Source organism: Entelurus aequoreus, linkage group LG13 (assembly GCF_033978785.1).
Source record: "Entelurus aequoreus isolate RoL-2023_Sb linkage group LG13, RoL_Eaeq_v1.1, whole genome shotgun sequence".
NCBI classification, from domain to species: Eukaryota; Metazoa; Chordata; class Actinopteri; order Syngnathiformes; family Syngnathidae; genus Entelurus; species Entelurus aequoreus.
The window spans coordinates 12,752,760-12,779,594 of record NC_084743.1 but is presented as its reverse complement, the minus strand read 5'-3'; the positions used below and the strand labels follow the sequence as shown (position 1 = coordinate 12,779,594).

At 36.1% G+C, this 26,835-nt stretch overlaps 1 protein-coding gene across 1 annotated transcript in view; it reads right to left on the bottom strand.

Moving 5' to 3' along the window:
* The window catches only part of epha6 (eph receptor A6), a 391,998-nt gene that overhangs the window by 4,632 nt on the left and 360,531 nt on the right, over window positions 1–26,835 (bottom strand). Inside the window, 5 exon segments of the mRNA XM_062067464.1 lie at window positions 2,663–2,812; window positions 5,356–5,549; window positions 9,965–10,114; window positions 12,032–12,241; window positions 17,505–17,566. Coding sequence (XP_061923448.1) covers window positions 2,663–2,812; window positions 5,356–5,549; window positions 9,965–10,114; window positions 12,032–12,241; window positions 17,505–17,566 — 766 coding nt within the window.

The following is a 26,835-nucleotide window of genomic DNA, read 5'->3' as shown; positions in this document are numbered from 1 at the left end:
TGATTTTTTTCTAAATGTAAAAGACTTCCTTGTGGTCTACACAACATGTAATGGTGGTTCTTTGCTCAAAATGTTGCATAGATGATGTTTTACACATCATCTTCAAGCCGCTTTCTGACAGTCTCTTCAGGATGCGCCGGTCTTATTTACGTGGCTCACCTTCGACAGCGTCTTCTCCCCGTCATCTTTGTTGTAGCGGTGTAGCGTGCAAGGACGGGAGTGGAAGAAGTGTCAAAAGATGGAGCTAACTGTTTTAATGACATTCACACTTTACTTCCATCGATAACGGAGCAGCATCTCCTCATCCGCCGGAAATGTGTCCCGTGAAAAACCGTCCGACCGGAACTCTCTAATAACTAAAGTTCCTTGGGTGAATAATGTAAACTCACTACACCGGTATGTTTTAGCGCAGGGGTCACCAAAGCGGTGCCCGCGGGCACCAGGTAGCCCGTAAGGACCAGATGAGTAGCCCGCTGGCCTGTTCTAAAAATAGCTCAAATAGCAGCACTTACCAGTGAGCTGCCTCTATTTTTTAAATTTTATTTATTCATAGCAAGCTGGTCTCGCTTTGCCCAACATTTTTAATTCTAAGAGAGACAAAACTCAAATAGAATTTGAAAATCCAAAAAAATATTTTAAAGACTTGGTCTTCACTTGTTTAAATAAATTCATAACATTTTTTACTTTGCTACTTATAACTTTCAGAAAGACAATTTTAGAGAAAAAATACAACCTTAAAAATGATTTTAGGATTTTTAAACACATATACCTTTTTACCTTTTAAATTCCTTCCTCTTCTTTCCTGACAATTTAAATAAATGTTCAAGTAAACTTATTTTTTTTATTGTAAAGAATGATAAATACATTTTAATTTAATTCTTCATTTTAGCTTCTGTTTTTTCGACGAAGAATATTTGTGAAGTATTTCTTCAAACTTATTGTGATTAAAATTCAAAAAAATTATTCTGGCAAATCTAGAAAATCTGTAGAATCAAATTTAAATCTTATTTCAAAGTCTTTTGAATTTATTTTAAAAAAAAATTTCTGGAAAATCTAGAAGAAATAATGATTTGTCTTTGTTAGAAATATAGCTTGGTCCAATTTGTTATATATTCTAACAAAGTGCAGATTGGATTTTAACTTATTTAAAACATGTCATCAAAATTCTAAAATTAATCTTAATCAGGAAAAATTACTAATGATGTTCCATAAATTATTTTTTTAATTTTTTCAAAAAGATTCGAATTGGCTAGTTTTTCTCTTCTTTTTTTCAGTTGAATTTTGAATTTTAAAGAGTCGAAATTGAAGATAAACTATGTTTCAAAATTTGAATGTCATTTTTTTCGTGTTTTTTCCTCTTTTAAACCGTTCAATTAAGTGTAAATATCATTAATTATTAATAATAACATAGAGTTAAAGGTAAATTGAGCATATTGGCTATTTCCGGCAATTTATTTAAGTGTGTATCAAACTGGTAGCCCTTCGCATTAATCAGTACCCAAGAAGTAGCTCTTGGTTTCAAAAAGGTTGGTGACCCCTGATTTAGCGCTTTCATGGCGAGTTTACTGACAGATATAAGTAAGAACTTTACAGTACTTTATATTACAAATGGCAACAGTGGAGGATTACTGTCCTATAACAAGAAGATAGAGAAAAAGAAGAAGCTAATCGACTACGGCGTCGGCATGGACTACAATGGCGGACTCGCGCAAATTTTCAGGACTTATGCAGATCCCAAATACACATCAGCAGGTACCAGAAGGTAAGAAAAGTTCCTTTTGCATAATATTGCGAAACAAAACGCCAGATAATATGTCTTACCTTATACACACACACCATAATAATACTCCTATGTTGAAGCACAAGTGAAGTGAATTATATTTATATAGCGCTTTTCTCTAGTGACTCAAAGCGCTTTACATAGTGAAACCCAATATCTGTGTTACATTTAAACCAGTGTGGGTGGCAGTGGGAGCAAGTGGGTAAAGTGTCTTGCCCAAGGACACAACGGCAGTGACTAGGATGGCGGAAGCGGGAATCGAACCTGGAGCCCTCAAGTTGCTGGCACGGCCACTCTACCAACCGAGCTATGCCGCTCACAGTACAATCCATCAAGCGGTGCGGCTTCATAGCTTACCAAAGTCCTACTAGAACATTTTGATAGATTTTTGAGCGAATACATATACAATTTTGGTGTTGTTTACTTGAGTCATATTGCAGCCTACACGTTCCTCTTATGTATGACTGCCGTCTACTGGTCACACTTATAATAACACCATTTACCAAATAAAATGGCTTCAACCAGAATTATTCCGTACATTAGGCGCACCGGGTTATAAGGCGCACTGTCGAGTTTTCAGCAAATGAAAGGATTTTAAGTGTGCCTTATAGTCCGAATAATACAGTACTACACATCTGTAAACTACTGCATATGTCAGAATATTCAAGTAGATACAAAAATAATAATAATAATGACAGTAGTTCATAGTTTGAAGAAGATTTAAGAAAGTTTGACCAAGTGAGTTATTCGGCGTCTCTAGTGCGGTTAATGTTGTGTTTATGCACACTTGCACCATGCATGTGTGTGTACAGTATAACTGTGGCCAATAATAACAGACTTCACTTCCAAACCACGCTGTAATGTTCTGGCCGGGCTACTCACTCGATGCTCATCCTCGCTACTGAATCCAGCGTGTCGTAGCCCGCCGCCATAAAGTTGCTTTTGTATTGGCTCATTTTGATGGAGTCCAGCCAGTCGCCAATGGAGATGAACATTGGGTAGTCCATTTCCTCCCCCGGAGACTCTGGTAGACTGATTTAATCAGAAAAGCTGTTAATATCAGATACTGCCAGCAATTTTTATGTGCATCTTGAATTTGGAACTGTTTTCCGAGCTGGGAGGATTTATACTGCTCGTGTGTCACATTGTAGCTGATGCGTTGTCAGAAATATGCATTCTCCAGGTACAATCTACCTTGATGCTCCACGGGGCTAACTATCGGACTACGAGGTAACTGTCCCTTTTCCAAGGTAAACACGTACAGCAGAGCTGGGCAAATATTTTGCCTCGGGGGCCACTTTGAGAGAAAAAAATGTGTCTGGGGGGCCAATGTGTGTGTATAAATTATATGTACCGGTACACATTTAGCTGTAAAAATAATAATAATAATAATAATATATTTTATTTGTAAAAAGCACTTTACATAGAGTAAACAACCTCAAAGTGCTACAGTGTATTAAAAAATAAATAAATAAAAAGATTAAAAAAAATAAAAACTAGAACAGCCAAATAGCTAAAACTAGTATGCATATATCTAAAAAAAGGCTTTTTTTTTTAAAAAGAAGGGTTTTTAAAGGCCTACTGAAAGCCACTACTAGCGACCACGCAGTCTGATAGTTTATATATCAATGATGAAATCTTAACATTGCAACACATGCCAATACGGCCGGGTTAACTTATAAAGTGCAATTCTAAATTTCCCGCCACACTTCCTGTTAAAAACGTTTTATTATGCTGACGTATGCGTGTGACGTCACGAGGACAAGGGAAGTATTCGGAGCCCGGAGAATCCTATACAACAAGCTCTTGTTTTCATTTCATAATTCCACAGTATTCTGGACATCTGTGTTGGTGAATCTTTTGCAATTTGTTTAATGAACAATGGAGGCTGCAAAGAAGAACGTTGTAGGTGGGATCGGTGTATTAGCGGCTGGCTGTAGCAACACAACAAGGACTTAGCAGACGCCTAGCCGATGCTAGCCGCCAAACTCACGGATGAAGTCTTTCGTCGCGCCGTTGATCGCTGGAACGCAGGTGAGCACGGCTGTTGATGGGAAGATGAGGGCTGGCTGGCGTAGGTGGAGCGCTAATGTTTTTATCATAGTTCTGTGAGGTCCGGTTGCTAAGTTGCTAAATTAGCCTTAGCGTCGTTAGCAACAGCATTGTTAAGCCTTACCAGGCTGAGAATTATTAACCATGTAGTTACATGTACATGGTTTAATAGTATTGTTGATCTTCTGCCTATCCTTCCAGTCAGGGGTTTATTTATTTTGTTTCTATCTGCATTTGAGAACGATGCTATCACGTTAGCTCAGTAGCTAAGTGTGTCACCGATGTATTGTCGTGGAGATAAAAGTCACTTTGAATGTCCATTTCGCGTGCTCGACTCTCATTTTCAAGAGGATATAGTATCCGAGGTGTTTAAAATACAAATCCGTGATCCACAATAGAAAAAGGAGAGAGTGTGGAATCCAATGAGCCAGCTTGTACCTAAGTTACGGTCAGAGCGAAAAAAGATACGTCCTGCACTGCCTCTAGTTCTTCACTCTAACGTTCCTCATCCACGAATCTTTCATCCTCACTCAAATTGATGGGGTAATCGTCGCTTTGTCGCTCCAAATCTCTCTCGCTCCATTGTAAACAAAGGAAAATTGTGAGGAATATTACCTCCTGTGACGTCACGCTACTTCCGGTAAAGGCAAGGCTTTTTTTATCAGCGAGCAAAAGTTGCGAACTTTATCGTCGATTTTCTCTACTAAATCCTTTCAGCAAAAATATGGCAATATCGCGAAATTATCAAGTATGACACATAGAATGGATCTGCTATTCCCGTTTAAATAAAAAAAATTCATTTCAGTAGGCCTTTAAGCCTTTTTTAAAAGCATCCACAGTCTGTGGTGCCCTCAGGTGGTCAGGGAGAGTGTTCCACAGACTGGGAGCGTGCAACAAAATCTGTTGTACATTATGTGTGTTTGGGTCCCTTTTTGTCAGGAACGCTAATACCAAAAGTCACAATGTCCAATAGAATTCTAAAAACATTACGACAGACCACCTAAAAAAAAAAACGGAATGGAATTTTACAGTTTTTTACTGAATGGGACACCCAAAATGTGCATGAATGTAAAGAAAGTGGGCTTTACAATATTAACTACGAACAATAAAACACTGAATATTAACAACATCTTTTACTTCTTAGACCAGTTCCTCAATAGACATCTTTTACATTCAATTAAAACACAATAACAATGCAACAAACAGCAACATATGAATGACAAGTGTAATAAACACCTACAATATGATATATTATCACTTTTTTGCAGAACTTTGTTGTAAAAATATGGCTGGCTGCTCTGAAAACAAACCCCACCCACTCTGCTTTGTTCCTAGTCTGAGCTGCTGTGACGTAGATTACCGTAATAACTCCTATAACACTCAAAAGCACAGATTTCGACCACGGAAATACTTTCTATAGTTTAAGACTTAAAAAATCTTAATGGGCCGTATTTTGCCCAGGTTTGACATACAGTAATATTTCCAAGGTGTAAAGGCGCAAATAAGGAGTGTACCTAACCTACCTCTGAATGTCTTCTACCAGCGGCAGTAAGCTGCTGGGGTTGCGGATGAGTTTGTCCAAGAAGGAGACGACATCTGTGAATCTGGGCCGACGACTTCTCTCCGTCTGCCAGCAGTGCAGCATCAGCTGGTGCAGCGCCACAGGGCAGCCCATCGGTGCTGGAAGCCGGTAGCCCTCCTCAATGGACAGAATCACCTGCGTACAGACGGCAATGTAAAGCTACGACATTCGTCGCAAGCACAGGAAAAAGGTGGGATTGTTTTCATCTCATATTGGCATGTGCATAATAACGCTGAAATCTAAAATCTGGCTAAAAATGCAGGTAATGGGAGCACGCTATTCCGCCCATAAAACAAAGCAAAAAACATCCAAAAAGCGGCAACTATACTCCATTTACATCTCGTGACCTGAATATTAACTACCGGTAAGTATTCGCAATTTTTTTTTAGCGGCGCTGTGATCACATAGAGATAACTAGCTTATAAGGGGTATGGGGAAAAAAATCTGTTTTTGAACGGATCGCGATTTGTAACGATTCTTAATTTACTGAAATTTTTTTATATTTTAATTTTAATTTTAATTTTATAATCAGTCCAAAATAAAACATAACAGTACAATAATACATAGTACAATTCCGAACCAATCCCGATTAGCAATCAACAGAGCAATTGAGCAAACACACAAACATGACAGAAAAAATCAATAAGAGTCAAACAAAAATAAATATCAGCAACAGTATTAATATTAATAAGAATTCTAACAAATCGATACAATTTTTTATAATAATATATATATCTATGTATATATATATTTTTTTTATTGATTTGTTAAATCGATTTGTTAATTTATTAATAAGAATTCTAACAAATTGATAACAAATTAATAATATATATATATATTTTTTTTTAATCGATTTGTTAGAATTCTTATTAATATTATTACTGTTGATATTTATTTCTGTTTGACTCTTTTTGAGTCAATATAAATATCAATCAAATAAACATCAACAACAGTATTAATATTAATAAGAATTCTAACAAATCAATAAAAAAATAAATATATATATATATTTTTTTAATCGATTTGTTAGAATTCTTATTAATATTATTACTGTTGATATTTATTTTGTTTGACTCTTTTTGAGTCAAACGAAAATAAATATCAACAACAGTATTAATTTTAATAAGAATTCTAACAAATCGATATATTAAAAAATATATATATAAAAAAAAAATATATATATATATATATATATATATATATACATACTTTTTTTTAGCGATTTGTTAGAATTCTCATTAATATTATTACTGTTGATATTTATTTTGTTTGACTCTTTTTGAGAGTCAAACAAAAATAAATACCAACAACAGTATTAATATTAATAAGAATTCTAACAAATCGATAAATAAAAAAATAAAAAAAATAAAAAATATATATATATATACATATTTTTTTTATTAGCGATTTGTTAGAATTCTTATTAATATTTTTACTGTTGATATTTATTTTTGTTTAATCAATAATCAATCATCAAAAATAGTCATTCAGGCTCAGAAATATATGTTTCTGGATCATAACTTGTCCCAAAGTAAACGTTGTTGTCTGTCATGAAGTATGCCATGATTAATCGTGTTGCTGTTGCTGTAGGAAATAGCAAACAAAAGAAAAACATATGTTCTTGTCTTGTAAATGATAGACAAAATTTGAAAAAAGTGCAGTTCCCCTTTAAATGCTCGATTTCCTGTGCACAAACATTTCCCAGCCGGTGCTGTATGTATGTAGTCAATGTGTGCATCTACATGATGATCTTGAATTAGTTGATGCTGCCAGACTGCAGGTTGGAAGATTTGTCTTACAAAGCACTTTGAAGCAATTCTCAAACAACACAAATCCTCCCTGAACACCATGACCCCAGTAAGGTGTGTGTGTGTCGGCGTATAGCTACATGTTGTGTGTGTGTGTGTGTGTGTGTATAGATACATGTTGGGTGTGTATAAGAGTCTGAAGGGATTATGTGTGCAGCTTTCACATTGAGCTGAGTGAGGGATGGATATGCTTCCATGGCCTTGCAATCCTTGACCATAGCGGAGGGATCAGCAGGTCACTCAGGCCAACTGAAGCTGCAGCTTGAAACTTCCTCTCAACTGCATCAAAGTAGGATCAACCTTTGACCTTAACGCTCTTTCCCTCTTCTTCGCATTGATTTTCATCTTTTAGAGAGGTTCACTGCTTTCGACGCTTGTATGACCGACCATGAAGCTTTTTTCAGTAATTTTCCCACAGTACTTTGTAGAAACCTCAGGAGTAATCCGCTGCGCAAAGTCAGACAAAAAACGAAGCAATTTCTCCCTTAAGAAATAATTAATGTAAACCCAATTAGCCAAAAAATATTGACAGAAAGACATTTTATAGGGAATAATTATAATTTTACATGCAAAAAACAATATAAATGATCAAGTAAATGGATAAATGAACATTTAACATAATTACATATATTATGACTAGATAAATATTATGCAACATTGAGTGTATATCTTTAAAAGACATTGCGAAGTTAGCTGTGTTAGCGGACTTATTGTTTGTACATCTCAATATCGACACTAGTTACAGTTTTTTACATGTGTTACAAAATGTTAAAATGATTAATTTCCTGTACAGTTAATACCTATTTCATGAATATTTCAGTTTCCACTGGGAAACTTCCATCAGTGTGTGAATGTGATGTTTAATGTAAAGCACTTTGGGTATCATTCCAGGTATAGTATACATTGATTGATTGATTGATTGATTGATTGAGACTTTTATTAGTAGGTTGCACAGTGAAGTACATATTCCGTACAATTGACCACTAAATGGTAACACCCGAATACGTTTTTCAACTTGTTTAAGTCGGGGTACACACAGATCATCTACAATTCACCAAAAAAAAAAGGCTTTCAAATCTGAACTAATTGATTGTGTTCAAACCGCATAATTAACTTTGTATCCGGGGTGTCCAAACTACGCCTCGTGGGCCATGTGCGGCCCGCCCACGTCTTCAACGTCATGAGTTTAGTAAGGAATCTGGCTGCGAGGACATTTCAATTCATTTAAAAATTCGATCTAAATGCTGCCGCTTTGTCGCAATCTAGTGGACAACATGAGTAATTCAGGTCTATGTCCACTTATCATGCTTTGAATGAAATTAAGCACAGCATTCACTTATTTGACCCTATGCAAACAACCTTCCCTAGTCATGGTGGAAAAAAAAGTAATCGAACCAACACAAAATGCCAACAGACATTGTCACACATAACACAATTTATTATAATATATTAAAAACATGCCCATACACTATAAAATAATTCAGAATTACACCCATATTAATCCATTAGGAATTTACAGTATACAGTATATATATCTATATATATAAATCTATCTATCTATCTATCTATTGTGGAGAATGCATATATGTTTAAGAGTTCTTTCTTTATTCATAGTCATGTTTAAAGCAGATAGTGTTTTTCCATTTGTACTCTTTCTATTTTTTCATTGTATGTCCGCAAGTAAACTGTGCGTGTTACCTTGAAGGCTTGCAATGTAGGAGTTGGAGTACTCCCTTTAAATCTTAACTGTAGTAGAACAATGAGCCTGTATTCCTTTCTGGAGAGGGTGGGGGCTGTTTGCGTATTCAAGAAGTTGTCTCTTCCTGTTTGAATGTTAGACCATCCCGAGATGACGGTATGATTGTATTGATGTGGGCTGGTCTCCTGAAGCTTCAGTAAAACATGATAATATTCCTATTCTGTCTTGATGGTCCTTCTTACTCTGCATATATGTCATCTGAAAGAAGTTGGGATTGACCAGTGACTTTAATTCCCTGGGAGGAAAGTCTGGTCAGATGCAACACTATTTTTATCTATCTATCTATCTATCTATCTATCTATCTATCTATCTATCTATCTATCTATCTATCTATCTATCTATCTATCTATCTATCTATCTATCTATCTATCTATCTATCTATCTATCTATCTATCTATCTATCTATCTATCTATCTATCTATCTATCTATCTATCTATCTATCTATCTATCTATCTATCTATCTATCTATCTATCTATCTATCTATCTATCTATCTATCTATCTATCTATCTATCTATCTATCTATCTATCTATCTATCTATCTATCTATATGTATATATGTATATGTATATGTGTATATATATATTTATATGTGTATACACGTATATATACACACTTTCATGTCGATATATAACCATGTTTACATCAAGCGCATCGGTAATGGCGTTGTAACGTACGTTAAAGTCATTAATTGGATTACTCGTTACTAGTAAAAGTAGTATCTAGATTGTTCTAACAATGCCAGTCACACACAGTAAAATGGCTTCCACTTTTTTACATGTTGAATAATTACAGTAAAAGTGATACTCATCGTGCGGCATCTGGCACGGTAGTTTCTAGCAACATGACAAACCACCATGTTGTTTTCGTTATGCGGAGGGCCCCAATGACAAAGTCTTCCTTCGGCCCCCGAATGACTTAAGTAGGCCTCTGCTTATTCGACGAATTGACCAATCTCCGGTTGAAACAAACACTGTACTCACATCCTGGTTGGACATCTCCCAATATGGCCGCTCGCCGTACGACATCACTTCCCACATAACGATGCCATAACTCCAAGCGTCACTGGCGGAGGAGAACTTTCTGTAGGCGATGGCCTCTGGAGCGGTCCATCGGATCGGGATCTTCCCACCCTGCTTACACACATAAAATATAATAAGATGCAACCAAAGTTTACTTCAATAATAAATGTTTTTTTTTTTACATAAGGAGATTCTTATAGTATGCAAAGTATGAATAGGAGGCTCAAAACACCTCAATAATTTCACTCCTACATGCCATTCAACATACCGTATTTTCCGGACTCTAAGCCACACCCACTAAATGTTTTGAATATTTTTTTCCCCCCATATATTAGCCGCAACAGACTCAATATAAATATCAATCAAATAAATATCAACAACAGAATTAATATTAATAGGAATTCTAACAAATTGATTAAAATAAAAAAAAAAAATATATATATATATTTTAAAAAAAAATAATAAAAAAAAAATATATATATATATATATATATATATATATATATATATATATATATATATATATATATATATATATATATATATATATATATATATATATATATATATATATATATTTTATCGATTTGTTAGAATTCTTATTAATATTATTACTGTTGATATTTATTTTGTTTGACTCTTTTTGAGTCAAACGAAAATAAATATCAACAACAGTATTAATATTAATAAGAATTCTAACAAATCGATATATTAAAAAAAATATATATAAAAAAATATATATATACATACTTTTTTTTTAGCGATTTGTTAGAATTCTCATTAATATTATTACTGTTGATATTTATTTTGTTTGACTCTTTTTGGGAGTCAAACAAAAATAAATATCAACAACGGTATTAATATTAATAAGAATTCTAACAAATCGATAAATAAAAAAATAAAAAATAAAAAAAAAATATATATACATACTTTTTTTATTAGCGATTTGTTAGAATTTTTATTAATATTATTACTGTCGATATAAGCCGCAGATATAAACGTTGTCAAATGTGTTATTTACACATTAATATTTTTGTAAATGTTTGTTTACATACATTAAATATTTCCAAACGGTGTCTGTGCACGGCAGTAAAACGGCTGATCAAACAAAGCAGAAGTCATGGTCATGGACCCACTAGCTGCGGAAGCTAGTGGGTTTAGCTCTCCAAACGAGCTAAACAGACTCAATAACTCCACGGTGACGTTTTGGCGAATATAATTGTAAATAATAACGCAGACCACTCACAAACCTGTTAGTGTATTAGCTAATGCTAACGCAGCTAGCTTCATTATTTTACGATACCACGTACAAATATGCATGAGAACACTTCCACAGACGTCACACGTGGGACGGTTTAGTAAGTTAAGAATTGTTTTAGTTATATTGTAAAACTTACAAACGTTGCTTGGAATCATGAATGAATAATCCATACAAGTAGAAACGTGTGCAGTGAGCAAACCCATCCAAAAGATGGCGCCATAGCACAAAAAATAACGATCCAGTGTCTTTGCTTGTTTTGAAAAAAAACCTATATTCATTATGCCCGTTAATTAACCTCTTAAGGCCCAAGCTGTTTGTTTACATGCTTTTTTCTATTTCTCTTTGCGCTTATTAGACCCTAATTAGAACAAAAAACTAAGAATCATCTTTTAATATGATGTACTCAGTCCATGAGTACACAAACGTGTACTTCATGTTTAGTGACATGCTAATTCTTGTTTTTACACTTTTTTTTTTCCAAATTCCATTGTATGTTATACTCTTCTGACACCACCAGATGGCAGTGTAAGTGTCCACATAAGCGGCCATAAGACCCCAATTCAGTAGTGTACACAATTTTGGAAATAAGAGCTAAAAGGTGCTGTCCACGCATGTGGCCACTAAGCCTTTAGAGGTTTAATGAAGAAAAATCCATAAATTAGCTGCACCGTTTTACAAGCCACAGGGTCCAAAGCGTAGGAAAAAAGTAGCGTCTTATACTCAGAAATTCACGGTAAACTGTTCAGGAACAAAAGGTTCTGGTGTACCGTTGTGGTGTAAGCAGCCTCAGGATCGTCCTCCAGGATTCGGGACAGTCCAAAGTCTGAGACTTTACACACCAGGTTGCTGTTGACCAGGATGTTGCGGGCGGCCAGGTCTCTGTGAACGTAGCCCATGTCCGACAGGTACTTCATGCCCGAGGCGATGCCACGCAGCATGCCAACCAACTGGATGACGGTGAAGTGCCCGTCGTGTTGCTAACAGAAACGTTGAGAGACACAAATTACAGCCAAGGACATGAAAACATTCCGAAATTAATTTGTAGTTTGGAGAAAATACTTTTACATTAACGCTATTTGACATGTGCTACCATATTATAGCTGTGTGAGCCCAACATTTTAACATAAACATTTATGCCTGGTTCACACCAACGGCGCTTGCCGCGCTTTCAAGCGGCGAGCAAAGCGCCGTCATTTTTGTCAATTTTTCCACGAATATCCCGATCTCTGAAGTAATGTTATGCTTTGATACGCTCTGATACAAATTAGTTGCCGCTTTCTTACCGTTCCTCACGCTTTGATCCCTCTTTGATACGCTTTAAATCACGTTTTGATACGTTTTATTACGCTTTATTGAACTTTATTACGCTTTGATGCGATCCTGACGCTTTAAATCAGGCTCTGACACGATTATCAAGCTCTGTTGTGCATTGTTACAACAAAAATAAGAAAAAAATGTAAAAAACTCAGTATACTGTTTTTCCACCCATTTTTTATATTCATTTATTTTTTCAATTCCTCTTTTTTTTCCGTTATATTATGTTTTATATCTTCATTTCTTTTATTTTTGTCATCTTAATAAATATCTATCTTTCATGCTAGTTCAAAATATTAAAAGGCATTTGTTTTATCCACCCATTTTTTATATTCATTTATTTTTTCAATTTCTCTTTTTTTTCCGTTATATTATGTTTTATATCTTCATTTCTTTTATTTTTGTCATCTTAATAAATATCTATCTTTCATGCTAGTTGAAAATATTAAAAGGCATTTGTTTTATCCACCCATTTTTTATATTCATTTCTTTTTTCAATTTCTCTTTTTTTTCTCGTTATATTATGTTTTATATCTTCATTTCTTTTATTTTTGTCATCTTAATAAATATCTATCTTTCATTTCTTATGCTAGTTGAAATTAATTAAAGACATTTCTTTTATAAAACGTAACATATTCTCTTTATTATTAACATTTTCATACAGAAAAATTATAGACAGTAATGTCAAACTGCAACATCAAACAGAAAACTCTAAAGAAGTACAGAAACAGTGATCATCGTATAAAAAAGGCAATGATGCAAAAGAGAATGGATTTGTAATCCTGTGTTGGTTTTACATGTCACTAATCAATATCACAGTCACTTCCTATTTGTAGGGGTCCGCGCTTTGAACCAAGATCTGTTAAGCTTTCCTACGCTTTTAGTCAAGTTTTGCTGAGCTTTGTCATGCTTTGATACGCTCTCGGCGCTTTATTCCATTCTTGACAGAGCGCAGAATTTTTTTAAACCGTTTAAAATTTTTTGGCGAACTTGCCGCATGTCCCGCTTCACTACAAGCTTTCCCACCATCCATTAGGACCCTCACGCTTTAATCACGCTTTGTTACGCTTTAACGCCGCTTTGCATGCCGCTTTAAAGCGCCGTTGGTGTGAACCTAGCATTAGTGTCAAAAATGTGTAATAAAGACACAAATGAATCTCTATACATGTTAGCAAAAAATCATTTTAGAAACAATTTAAATGATTGAAATCTGTCATGATCCGTGGCCCGGATCATGTTTTGTTATTTTCTGTTAGTTTTGGACTCTCTTAGTTCCTGTTTTTATACACCCTTGAGTTTGTTTTTAGTTACCATGGTTACTTATTATTTCCACCTGTCTCTGATTGGCGTTCGGGACGCTCACCTGTTTCCCGATCACTAATCAGAGGCATTATTTAAGCCTGCCTTTGCCGGTCAGTCGGCCTGGCTTCTTTGTTTGCTTCATGCTACAGTTACGTGAGTATACCTTGTCTTCTAGCCTATGCTAAGTGCGATCAGCACATTTCTCCTCTGGCTAGTTTTCTGCTTTTGGTACTTGTTTGATTTCTAAGACTAAATCATGTTCCTACCTGCACGTCCTGTCCGGAGTGGTCTGTCTGCATCCCGGGGGGAACGAACCTTGCAGCAAGCTGCGACCCCCCACACGTAACACAATCTTTTAACAACTTAAATCAATCTAATAGTATAAAGTTTTTAGATTTTATTTGGTGTTTTATGGCCTTTTTGTCAAAAACATTTTTTTTTAGTAATGAAAAAGTACGCATTATTTCTAAAAATAAGTTGCACAGTGGAATATTTTAGGTCGGGTAATTACTGTTCATCTTTGAGTAGTTCAATAATTGACAACATTGATTTTGGTGCAGTAAATAAGTAGACACAGTGTGTTGCTAGAATGAGAGAGAAAGCAGGCAGGACTTGGTTAAGTTTAATAAGTTCTGAAGTCTTGTACATGTAAATAACTGTTAACTGTGTTGTAAATCAGTGGTCCCCAACCACCGGTCTGGGGACCGGTACCGGTCTGTGACGCATATGCTACCGGGCCGCACAGCAACATTAATTGTGTGAATGCTCTAAAGCAGTGGTTCTCAACCTTTTTTCAGTGATGTACCCCCTGTGAACATTTTTTTAATTCAAGTACCCGCTAATCAGAGCAAAGCATTTTTGGTTGGAAAAAAAGAGATAAAGAAGTAAAATACAGCACTATGTCATCAGTTTCTGATTTATTAAATTGTATAACAGTGCAAAATATTGCTCATTTGTTGTGGTCTTTCTTGAACTATTTGGAAACAAACATATAAAAATAACTAAAAACTTGTTGAAAAATAAACAAGTGATTCAATTATAAATAAAGATTTCTACACATAGAAGTAATCATCAACTTAAAGTGCCCTCTTTGGGGATTGTAATAGAGATCCATCTGGATTCATGAACTTAATTCTAAACATTTCTTCACAAAAAAAGAAATCTTTAACATCAATATTTATGGAACATGTCCACAAAAAATCTAGCTGTCAACACTGAATATTGCATTGTTGCATTTCTTTTCACAGTTCTTTTTGACAGACATTTAAAAAAAATCTCACGTACCCCTTGGCATACCTTCAAGTACCCCCAGGGGTACGTGTACCCCCATTTGAGAACCACTGCTCTAAAGCATTCACACAATTAATGAGGTTTTCTACACCAAAATTAATCTATTTTTATTCAACTTCTTCTTCTTCTTCTTCTTCTTCTTCTTCTTCTTCTTCTTCTTCTTCTTCTTCTTCTTCTTCTTCTTCTTCTTCTTCTTCTTCTTCTTCTTCTTCTTCTTCTTCTTCTTCTTCTTCTTCTTCTTCACCAGATTTCGGCGTGCTTTATTTACCTTCCACTTTTTTCATCCGACTCAAACCATTCCAATCGCCGGCTTTCCGTTGACATATTCCCAAAATTCCCAGAATTCAAGGTTTTCTGGAACATTTTTCCCCATTCAAAATGAATTGGCCATTTTTCAAACTTCCACCATTTCCACATTTTTCCAACCGAATCAAACCATTCCACCTTCAACATATTCCACTCATCCTGGACATTGAAACTATGTTTTTTTCAAGTTAAAATTTTTTCCCCAGGAATTCCCAGAATTCTTTTTTCTGGCGACCACTCCTTCCACATTTTTCAACCCATTTCAAATTCCTTAATACCATTTATCAATTAAAGATGTTACTACTTCAACATTTCTCCACCGATTTGAAAAATTCCAACACCAACCATTTCAACTCATTCCGAAGATTCAAATATTTATGCATTTTCCCAAAAATTCCCTTTTTTCCCTGAAATCCCCAAATTTCCAAGAAATTCCCATTGAAAAGAATGGGGCATTTTTTCAAAGTTCCACAGCTCCCACTCAAACGGTCCCAACTTCAAAATATTCAGCCTGTGATCCCTTTCAAAAACTGTGAAAAAAATTCCCGGATTTCCAAGAATTCTCAGTTTTTAGGGACATTTTCCCCATTCCAAATTAATTATCCATTTTTCACTCTTTCACAATTCCAACATTTTTCAACCTATTCAAAATATTCCACCTTCAACATATTCCACTCATTCTGGACATTCAAACTAAGTCTTTCCCAAGTTCCAAACCAAATCCTGGTTTTCCTGGAAATTCAAATGCTTCAACATTCAAACTATTCTTACATTCATACTTCATTCTGTCAGCATTGGAGCGTTCACATGCGATTCCTCCAGGAATTGCCTCATCTAGTTAATTTATAAACTACCGCATTTTCTCCGACTTAACTTTCAGATTGTAGCCAAAGGCTAATTTTTTTGCTGTTTTTATCTGCCACACGTAGAAAGCTGGTCCGTAAAAGTAATGCATACATTAAACCGGTCCCTGGTGGAAAAAAGGTTGGGGAACCCTGTTGTAAATAACTTATTTATGCTCATCAAAGCTCTGAGTTCATGTTTTTTTTGGTGCCTTCTGGTGATTGAGGGGCGCGATTGTACCAAAACAATATTTTCTTGTTTTCGGCAATATTGCTATTCATTTGTTACAGTAATGAGGCCGTAAAATGTGTGTATACCTTATATTTACACTACCGTTCAAAAGTTTGGGGTCACCCAAACAATTTTGTGGAATAGCCTTCATTTCTAAGAACAAGAATAGACTGTCGAGTTTCAGATGAAAGTTCTCTTTTTCTGGCCATTTTGAGCGTTTAATTGACCCCACAAATGTGATGCTCCAGAAACTCAATCTGCTCAAAGGAAGGTCAGTTTTGTAGCTTCTGTAACGAGCTAAACTGTTTTCAGATGTGTGAACATGATTGCACAAGGGTTATCTAATCATCAATTAGCCTTCTGAGCCAATGAGCAAACACATTGTACCATTGGAACACTGGAGTGATAGTTGCTGGAAATGGGCCTCTATACACCTATGTAGATATTGCACCAAAAACCAGACATTTGCAGCTAGAATAGTCATTTACCACATTAGCAATGTATAGAGTGTATTTCTTTAAAGTTAAGACTAGTTTAAAGTTATCTTCATTGAAAAGTACAGTGCTTTTCTTTCAAAAATAAGGACATTTCAATGTGACCCTAAACTTTTGAACGGTAGTGTATATACTATTCTAACAACGTCGTAATCAAAAACACACGGGTAACTTACACATCTGTGAAGGCACCATTAATGCTGATAAGTACATACAGCTTTTGGAGCATGTTGCCATCCGAGCGACGCCTTTTTCATGGACGCCCCTGCTTATTTCAGCAAGACAATGCCAAGGCTTCGTAGTAAAAGAGTGCGGGTACATTTTATATAGAAACTAATGGCAACATTTCAGACTGTTCATCTTCAAACTGAACGATCATTAATCATAAAGGAAAACCTGTTATGCCCGTTTTTAATTCGTCAATTTTCAGTTCAACTTGACTTTTTGGGACAATACTCACCCTGAGAAAGGAGTCCAGGGAGCCATTTTCCATATATTCCACCACAATCATCACAGGCCTGCCTGCAAACACACATCATTTTTTATTTATTACGCAAATCTCACAGGTGATCTCCACCTATTGACGCAATGCAGTATGAGCGATATGATGATGTGAATGTTCCTCTATAAGATCTCCTCAAAGATCAACTGGTGAGCCGCTTGAAGGCTGCTGTTTCGTGACTTGCCAGCTACTTTGAACAGTGAATGAAAGGCAACAAAGTCTGTGGTGAAATAATATTTGACAGACTGTGGAGAAATGTCAGAAGAAGATGAGGTGAAGGAAACGTCAATCTTTTATGATGCAAAAGCATGATCTGTTGTGACATACGGTATTCTCAAAAAGACATTGGCTCTTCAATTTATGAGTATTTTGATGTATAAGCTTTTTTTTTGTTGCCGTTGCTTTCCAACACATTACACATGCTGCCGTGTTGATGGGCTCATCTTGCTTTTTCAGTTCAAAGCAGAAATATTCCCGCAATATTCATAATTGTTCCTCCTAATTTGTGTTACTCTGCGGTTCTTCTCACTATCGAGGCTTTCTCGGCGCATCCTGTGTGTGCAAGCTAGTAAGCGAGCGGTCCCGCCTACGCCCGCACTAGGGTTGTACGGTATACCGGTACTAGTATAGTATCGCGGTACAAAAACGGTACTATACTCTGTTTGAAAAGTACCTGTTTGCCATATTTTTTTTTTTTTACAGGCATGACGGCGCGTCGTTACGTCGTGACATTGCTGGTTTTACGAGCAGAGGAGCATGTTCGGCAGCGCACGCACACAGAGTACTTACGAGCAGACACAGGGTGTTGACAGAAAAGGGAGAATGGACGCATTTTGGCTTAAAAACTACGATAAAGGTGAAGTTATAACACTGAAACGCCCTCAGGAAGAGGTACTTTAAGACATGGCTAGCTAGTTAGCGGCTATCGTCCAGCCGCAATCGACCTTGTATTAGCTACTTCTAAATCACTAATCCTCGCCTCCATGGTGACAAATAAAGTAATTTTCCTACATTTATCATTATCACTGGAGGACGAGGAAAAGCTAAACATGCTTCACTACACACCGTAGGAGGATACAATAGCTCACCAGCGTCACAATGGTTGGATCTACACCTGGCATCCACTGTAATGATACCAAGTACAAGAGCGTATCTAGTCGATACTACTTTGATTTAGGGCTGCAACTAACGATTAATTTGATAATCGATTAATCTGTTGATTATTACTTCGATTAATAATCAGATAAAAGAGACAAACTACATGTCTATCCTTTCCAGTATTTTATTGAAAAAAACCCCAGCATACTGGCACCATACTTATCTTGATTATTGTTTCTCAGCTGTTTGTACATGTTGCAGTTTATAAATAAAAAAAAACAAAAACCTTTATATATAAAAATAAAATTAAAAAATTGCCTCTGCGCATGCGCATAGCATAGATCCAACGAATCGATGACTAAATTAATCGCCAACTATTTTTATAATCGATTTTAATCTATTTAATCAATTAGTTGTTGCAGCCCTACTTTGATTACATCAATATTTTTTATCGTCTCAAAATCTTATTTCTTTTTCTTTTTAAAAAAAATTAATTTTATATTTATAAAATCAGGAAATACGTCCCTGGACACATGAGGACTTTGAATATGACCAATGTATGATCCTGTAACTACTTGGTATCAGATTGATTTGTGGTATCATCCAAAACTATTGTAAATTATCCAAACAAGAGAATATTAACATTGCTGTATGTATACTTTTGACCCAGAAGATTTGCTCACATTTTCAGTAGACCCATAATAAATTCATAAAAGAAGCAAACTTCATGAATGTTTTTTGTGACCAACACGTATGTGCTCCAATCACTCTATCACAAAAAAATAAGAGTTGTAGAAATGATTGTAAACTCAAGACAGCCATGACATGATGTTCTTTACAAGTGTATGTAAATGTTCCTCAGGAGTCAAGATTCGGATTCCTGGAGTGGCGATTCAATTCAGAATCGATTATTGTTTCAATCCGATTCCCGCAATGTATTATTAAATATAATAGTTATAATGGAATATTTCAAAACAGGTTACAGGTTACAAAAGCTTCCTCTGGTTGCATGAAGATGGCCTGTTATGCCCATTTGATTGTAGACTCTTACTGACACCTTGTGGCGATATGAAAATACTACGCTTCATTTGTTTGGGCACTTCCGGGTTGACGATGTCAGTTCAGTTCATGAGACAATTGAGAAGTAAACAAGTTGTGTTAGCTCTTACAAGCCTTGGAAAAGATAAGTATGTAAGTAAACTGTTTAACTTGTTTGTGTAACTCAATATTAAGGTGGAAAGTGGTTCAATTTGATAGTAAGATGTTTATTGAAAAACTATTTTTGTGCACTGTTTTAATGGCTGTTTTGAGGACTTAAAATGGCTGCCAGTCGTATATTTACACCATCGAAATAGTTTCAACACTCAGCAGTATTTGTTTGATGATATTACTGTATATTTGTGTAAAGCTAATATTTACTTATTGTGTATTACATTTCAGTATGTTATCTGAATCACATAGCTTATACATTTGTCATTGTGTGTATTTCAGTTTTACAAAATAAAAGTCCAGTGCAAGACAAAAGTAAAGATAGGAAAAGACAAAGCAAGATCAACAACAATAAAGAGCCTAAATGGATTAATCTGCATTGGATTGTTTGTTAGCTGTCTGCCAAGCTGTATAACCTCAACACATATAGTGAGGGCATAACATGACCTAAACATTGATTCTTATATATATAAAAATATATATATATATTTATATAAATTGATTTAAAATCTAGATGAATAAGAATGCTTATATTATGAACACTTTGTAGGGCGCAACAGAAAGCAAAGCCAGAATTGACTAGCCAAAACACCATAAACTATACACGTCTGATATCTAATGTCTTGGACTTACAACTACAATTGCGACTTGGTGCCATACCTGCAAATAAGAGTCATAAATGTGATCATAAAACAAGATATAACAAGTTATCATAATCAGCTTATTTTTAAATGTTGTAAAAAATCATCAAAAACAATCAATATTTATTAACACTGTTCCGAAAAGTACGACCGTTGCATACGGGTATTGATTCAAAGGTACCGAGAATCAGTACGATATTGGGAATCGGTACTGTATTGGTTGAAATGTGTATGGTATCCCCTCTCTCGTTGAGGTACTACTGTATTGTACTGTCCTTGTTTTGACTTCACTGCCTCCTCCAATGCCATTAAAATAACATTTTCTTTCCCTCCAAAATACCATTGCTCAGTGAGAGAACTATATGGGGAGTCAATTCAAAGGCTGAGAAGTATTCAAACCAAACAAAAGAACAACTCTGCTGAATACAAGAGAAGACACGACCTGACAGCTTAGAGGACTGAACAAATACTCCTAGGAAGGAAATATAAGAGTAAGTCTAAACACGTCAATACAAGTACGTGCCGTCGGAGAGCAGGAGAAATAATAACCTGTTTTGTCATTCAATTATCTGAAGGCTGACCCAAACTATACCAAACCCAACTTGCCCTGGGTCTGGATGAACTCCTGTGAGAATCCTGCGTGTGACCAAAGCATTAAGGAGTAGGACTACCCAGGACTAGATGCAGTGTGCTCAAGCAACCACCAGGTAGCATCTGTGAGCAGATAATACTATATCATCTCTTTCTCTTTCAAACGTATCAGGTCAGTAATTAGGTACTTAGGGGTGTCAAAAAAAAAGAATGAAAGAATCAGGATTCTTACTTGTAACGTTTCTTAATCGATTCTAAAAAAATATATATGAAAATCAAATGTTTTATTCAGTCCTGTCTGGATACTCAGACAAATCATATTGTTGATGTAGAGCAGACCTGGGCAAATTAAGGCCACATTAAGTTAAAGTGCCAATGATTGTCACACACACTAGGTGTGGCAAAGTTATTCTCTGCATTTGACCCATCACCCTTGATCACCCCCGGGGAGGTGAGGGGAGCAGTGAGCAGCAGCGGTGGCCGCGCCCGGGAATCATTTTTGGTGATTTAACCCCCAATTCCAACCATTGATGCTGAGTGCCAAGCAGGGAGGTAATGGCTCCCATTTTTATAGTCTTTGGTATGACTCGGCCGGGGTTTGAACTCACAACCTACCCATCTCAGGGCGGACACTCTAACCACTAGGCCACTGAGTAAATAATTTTTTTTAGATCTTTAAGATGGAATCTTTAGCTGCCAATATGATGTGCAGTGATGTTTTCTAATGGCCGTAAGTCTTGAACTATACTAAGTATTTCAATGGTTGGAATCTGCGATTTTGCCATAGTTACTATGGTAATCTAATTAGTTACTATGGTCATCTAATTAGTTACTATGCTAATCTAAGTGCTGTTTGTAGCATTTTTGTTGTTTCGCTTGATTGTAAAACATGTGGATGGAGAGGGGGCGTGACGTTCATATGTTGTCAATATTCAGTGTTTTATCGTTCATATAATATTGTAAATGCCACATTCTTTATTTTCATGTACATTCTGGCTGTCTCATTCAGCAAAAAAATTTAAAATTCCATTCAATTTTTTAAGGCGCTCTGTCATAACGTTTTTATCATTCAATCAGACATTATTGTGAGGTTTTGTATTAGTGTTTTTTTCTCTAAATTTGGCCCCCCGTGGCAAACTACCGTATTTTTCGGACTATAAGTCGCGGTTTTTTTTCATAGTTTGGCCGGGCTCCAGTGCGACTTATATATGTTTTTTTCCTTCTTTATTATGCATTTTCGGCAGGTGCGACTTATACTCCGGTGCGACTTATACTCCGAAAAATACGGTAATTGCCCAGGGCTGATATAGATGATCATATCTGCTGGACCGACTTTAGAAAAGAAAAGTGTTGGATATTTCTCCTGTTGCCTTATTTGTATTTGACTTTATTAAATGTTTGGGTATAATTTTTTGTCAGATTCAAACACTGATGACATCTATTAAACAGACAAAGAAGCAAGGAATTAAACAGAGACAGATTTAAATTTGGCTCAATTGAGGAGAAAAGTCTGGGCTGTACTCTTTGTACAGTCTTCCACTACGCTCTGACGAAAGATTGTACGCCTCCTCTTTTATTTGGACTTTCCCGGATTACATGGCAACAGCTGTTTCTAAGGGAGGGGGGTCGTAAACAGCCGTCGCCTTTGGTTACAAAACAGTTAAAAGAAAAGGTCGTAAAACAGTTCTAAGAAAAGGTGCCCGGAGGGGAGTCTGGCCCTGCCTCCTCTCCGCTTTGTAGATCGCGGGTCAAGACAAAATCTTCCTGTGGATTACAATAGAAGAAAGAAACCGACGCCTTCATGTCGCTCCCCATCCTACGCAGTGGAGTTTTACCAGCCTTTTGATTGGTAAGATCAAAGACAGTTTTGTGATAACTTAGATACAATTATTCTGACAGTTTTCTTTAAGTAATACAGAAATTCATCAGATCTGGTTATATATTTTATAGAAGAATGCAGTTAATCGTAGAACTGGCACCCAATGTTGAATAAAAAAAAGTAAATATCTTGAATGGAGAATGGAGTGAGGGATGAGGCAAGAAAACTAACCCAGACCCACTGTCCTTGCTTTCGCTAAAGTTGGTCATTATAATGTTTGGCTCGGCAGGACTAATTAGCAGGATGCGGACCATAAAAGTTACGCGGTATAGTTCATGAGCAAAAAAAACCCCCAAAACGCACCTGTTTAGCAGCGTGTCACCTGTTATTTGACTGCAGGTATGGCTGTCAGTCACAGCACAACACTCGCCGTAATTAGTCCCTGAAGAACAACAACAGATGGAAAGGTGGAGGGAGGCATTGAGACAGGAAGACAGACACAAAAGGGACTATTTTGGATGAAAGGCCTCACAGAGCCTAACTGCCAAGCACAGCTTGTACAGGAGCATGTGCTACACTGACTACAGACTCATTAAAAACTGCATGTTGCTCCATAAACACCAGTTCCAGGAGAAAACCGTAGAGTTAAAGCTACGCTGAGGAAGGACATCTTCGCTATTTAGTTCACTTTCTGGCACTTCTGTATTCTGGCTCTTCTGGTGTGTCAAAGAAAAGGAAAGCCATCACCATGGAAGTGAAAATGCTTAGCGAGAGGAGAAACCCCACCAATGTTGGCCACTCTTTTTGTCATGATCTGTGGTCTGGATCATGTTTTTTATTATTTTCGGTTTAAGACTCCATAGTTCCTGTTTGCGCTCCCTTGTTTGTTTTAGTTTCCATGACGACTGATTAGTTCCACCTGTCTCATGTGTTTGACTCACGCACCTGCTCTAATCAGAGACTATTATTTAAGCCTGTTTTGCCAGTTAGTCGTCCTGACGACATTGCTCTGTTTTGACTTTTCTTGCCATAGTTCATGCTCTTCGATCCATGCCGTGTCCAGTAAGTCTTTTTGTTTCATGTCCATAGTTCTTGCTATTTGTTTCAAGCCACAGTTTAGTGAGTTTTTTCATGTTTTTAGTTTCATGGTTCATGTCCATAGTTTATGCTAAGTCTTAGCTTTTGTTTCCTGCGTTAAATTTGTCTTCGCCTTGAGCGCTTTTTGTAGTACTTTGAGTTTGAATAATTAAATAATGTTCCTACTAGGGATGTCCGATAATGGCTTTTTGCCGATATCCGATATTCCGATATTGTCCAACTCTTTAATTACCGATACCGATATCAACCGATACCGATAGCAACCGATATATGCAGTCGTGGAATTAACACATTATTATGCCTAATTTGGACAACCAGGTATGGTGAAGATAAGGTACTTTTTAAAAAAATTAGTAAAATAAGATAAATAAATTAAAAACATTTTCTTGAATAAAAAAGAAAGTACAACAATATAAAAACAGTTACATAGAAACTAGTAATGAATGAAAATGAGTAAAATTAACTGTTAAAGGTTAGTACTATTAGTGGAGCAGCAGCACGCACAATCATGTGTGCTTACGGACTGTATCCCTTGCAGACTGTATTGATATATATTGATATATAATGTAGGAACCAGAATATTAATAACAGAAAGAAACAACCCTTTTGTGTGAATGAGTGTAAATGGGGGAGGGAGGTTTTTTGGGTTGGTGCACTAATTGTAAGTGTATCTTGTGTTTTTTATGTTGATTTAATTCAAAAACAAAAACAAAACAAAAAGCCGATACCGATAATAAAAAAACCGATACCGATAATTTCCGATATTACATTTTAACGCATATATCGGCCGATAATATCGGACATCTCTAGTTCCTACCTTCAAGCCTCGTCCAGTATAGTCCGATTGCATCCCGGGAGAACAATCCTCGCAGTAAGCTGCGAAAAAACCCTCGTCTTGACACTTTTAAGCCTAACTCCTCAACCGCTGCGACAACCATTAAGGATACAAATAGTATCTTTGAGGCATGTTAAAGGGGAACCGCAATATTTTAGAATTTTTTAAGAGGAACACCTGTTTTTTTGTAATTTTTTTATATGCTTTATAAATCGTACATAAACATTACAAACGTCAGCTAACAATGGAGCCAATATGAGTCGCTCTATTCCGCCTATAAAGCGCTTTAAAAAACCTCCTTTAACATTTTATACACATGCTGTAAGTAAATATTGTGGAGAATGCATATATGTTTAAGAGTTCTCTCTTTATTCCATACTTGCCAACCTTGAGGCCTCCAATATCGGGAGGTCTCAAGTATTTCATATATATATATATATATACAGTATATATATATATATGTATATATATATATATATATATACAGTATATATATATATATATATATATATATATATATATATATATATATATATATATATATATATATATATATATATATATATATATATATATATATATATATATATATATATATATATATGTGTATATATATATATATGTATATATATATATATATGAAATACTTGACTTTCAGTGAATTCTAGCTATATATATATGTATATATATTTATTTTATTATACATATAAATAAAATAAATACTTGAATTTCAGTGTTCCGGGGGCTATCCAGTAGATGGCAGTGTTGTCCTCTTTAACTTCTCCTCCGTTCATGACTCGGCCACCGTGTTCAATGGAGAAGTCTGTTTTACAAAATGTACAGGCAACATAATTACATACCCCTTCCCCTTCCAACTGTCCTAGATGAACTGAAATTCTTGTTTCCATTCGCTTTGGAACTTGCAAGTATTTCTTCATCTTGCTCGTCGACGGCGTCGCCATGTCTGTAACTTCCTCGTTCTTCTGCTTCTTCTCCTTGTTGTGTGCGCAGTTGTGCACTCTACTCTCTAAAAGCCGTAGATGGTATGCCGTCATTGGGCAGGCAAGCTGTTTATATTGTGGGAAAGCGGACGTGAGAACAGGCTGTCCCCACTCAGGTCCGCATTGAGCTGGAGGGGGCGTGGCCTCCAGCTCCGGCTGAATACCGGGAGTTTGTCGGGAGAAAATTTCTGCCGGGAGGTTATCGGGAGAGGCGCTGAATACCGGGAGTCTCCCGCTAAAAACGGGAGGGTTGGCAAGTATGCTTTGTCCATAGTTATGTTTGGAGCAGCTAGTATTTTTCCATGTATACTCTGTATACCAGTTTCTCTTTGTCTGCAGATGTCTGTGTAGTGTTTTAGGCATTGGAATGTGAGAAAGATCATTATCTCATAAGTGTTGGGGAAGGTGGAGGCATTCCTTTCTGGGGGGGACTGTTTTACTATTCAAGAAGTAGTCTCTTAGACCATCCCGAGATGTCGATATGAAAGGACAATTGGGCTGGTCTCCTGAAGCTTCAGTAAAATTTGATAATATTCCTATTCTGTCTTGATGGTCCTTCTTACTCAGCATATATGTCATCGAAAGAACTTGGGATTGACCAGTGACTTTAATTCCCTGAGACGTAGACTGGTCATACGCAACAATATGTAATGTTGTAACAGTCTTAAAAACATGTAATATTTACATATTTGTGTTTATTTTAAGCACACAGCGGTGTATTAATTTCACCACGTTCGCGTTTCCCTTCAACAGCACTACCAATCATGGCAGACTTGATGAGAGACAACAAAGACGACTTTGGGACAAATGATGATCCAGACACTTATATTTTTGAGCCTGAATATAAGGAGGATCTACAAGTTTTAGAAGCTGTGTGCTAAACGGATGCAGCTTTGGTGAAACACTAAGCGTCGTGTAGCAGTATTGCTACGTGCTGAACAAGATATACAAACTCGGAACATAATAACACAATCACATACTGTACAATGTCTGCTCT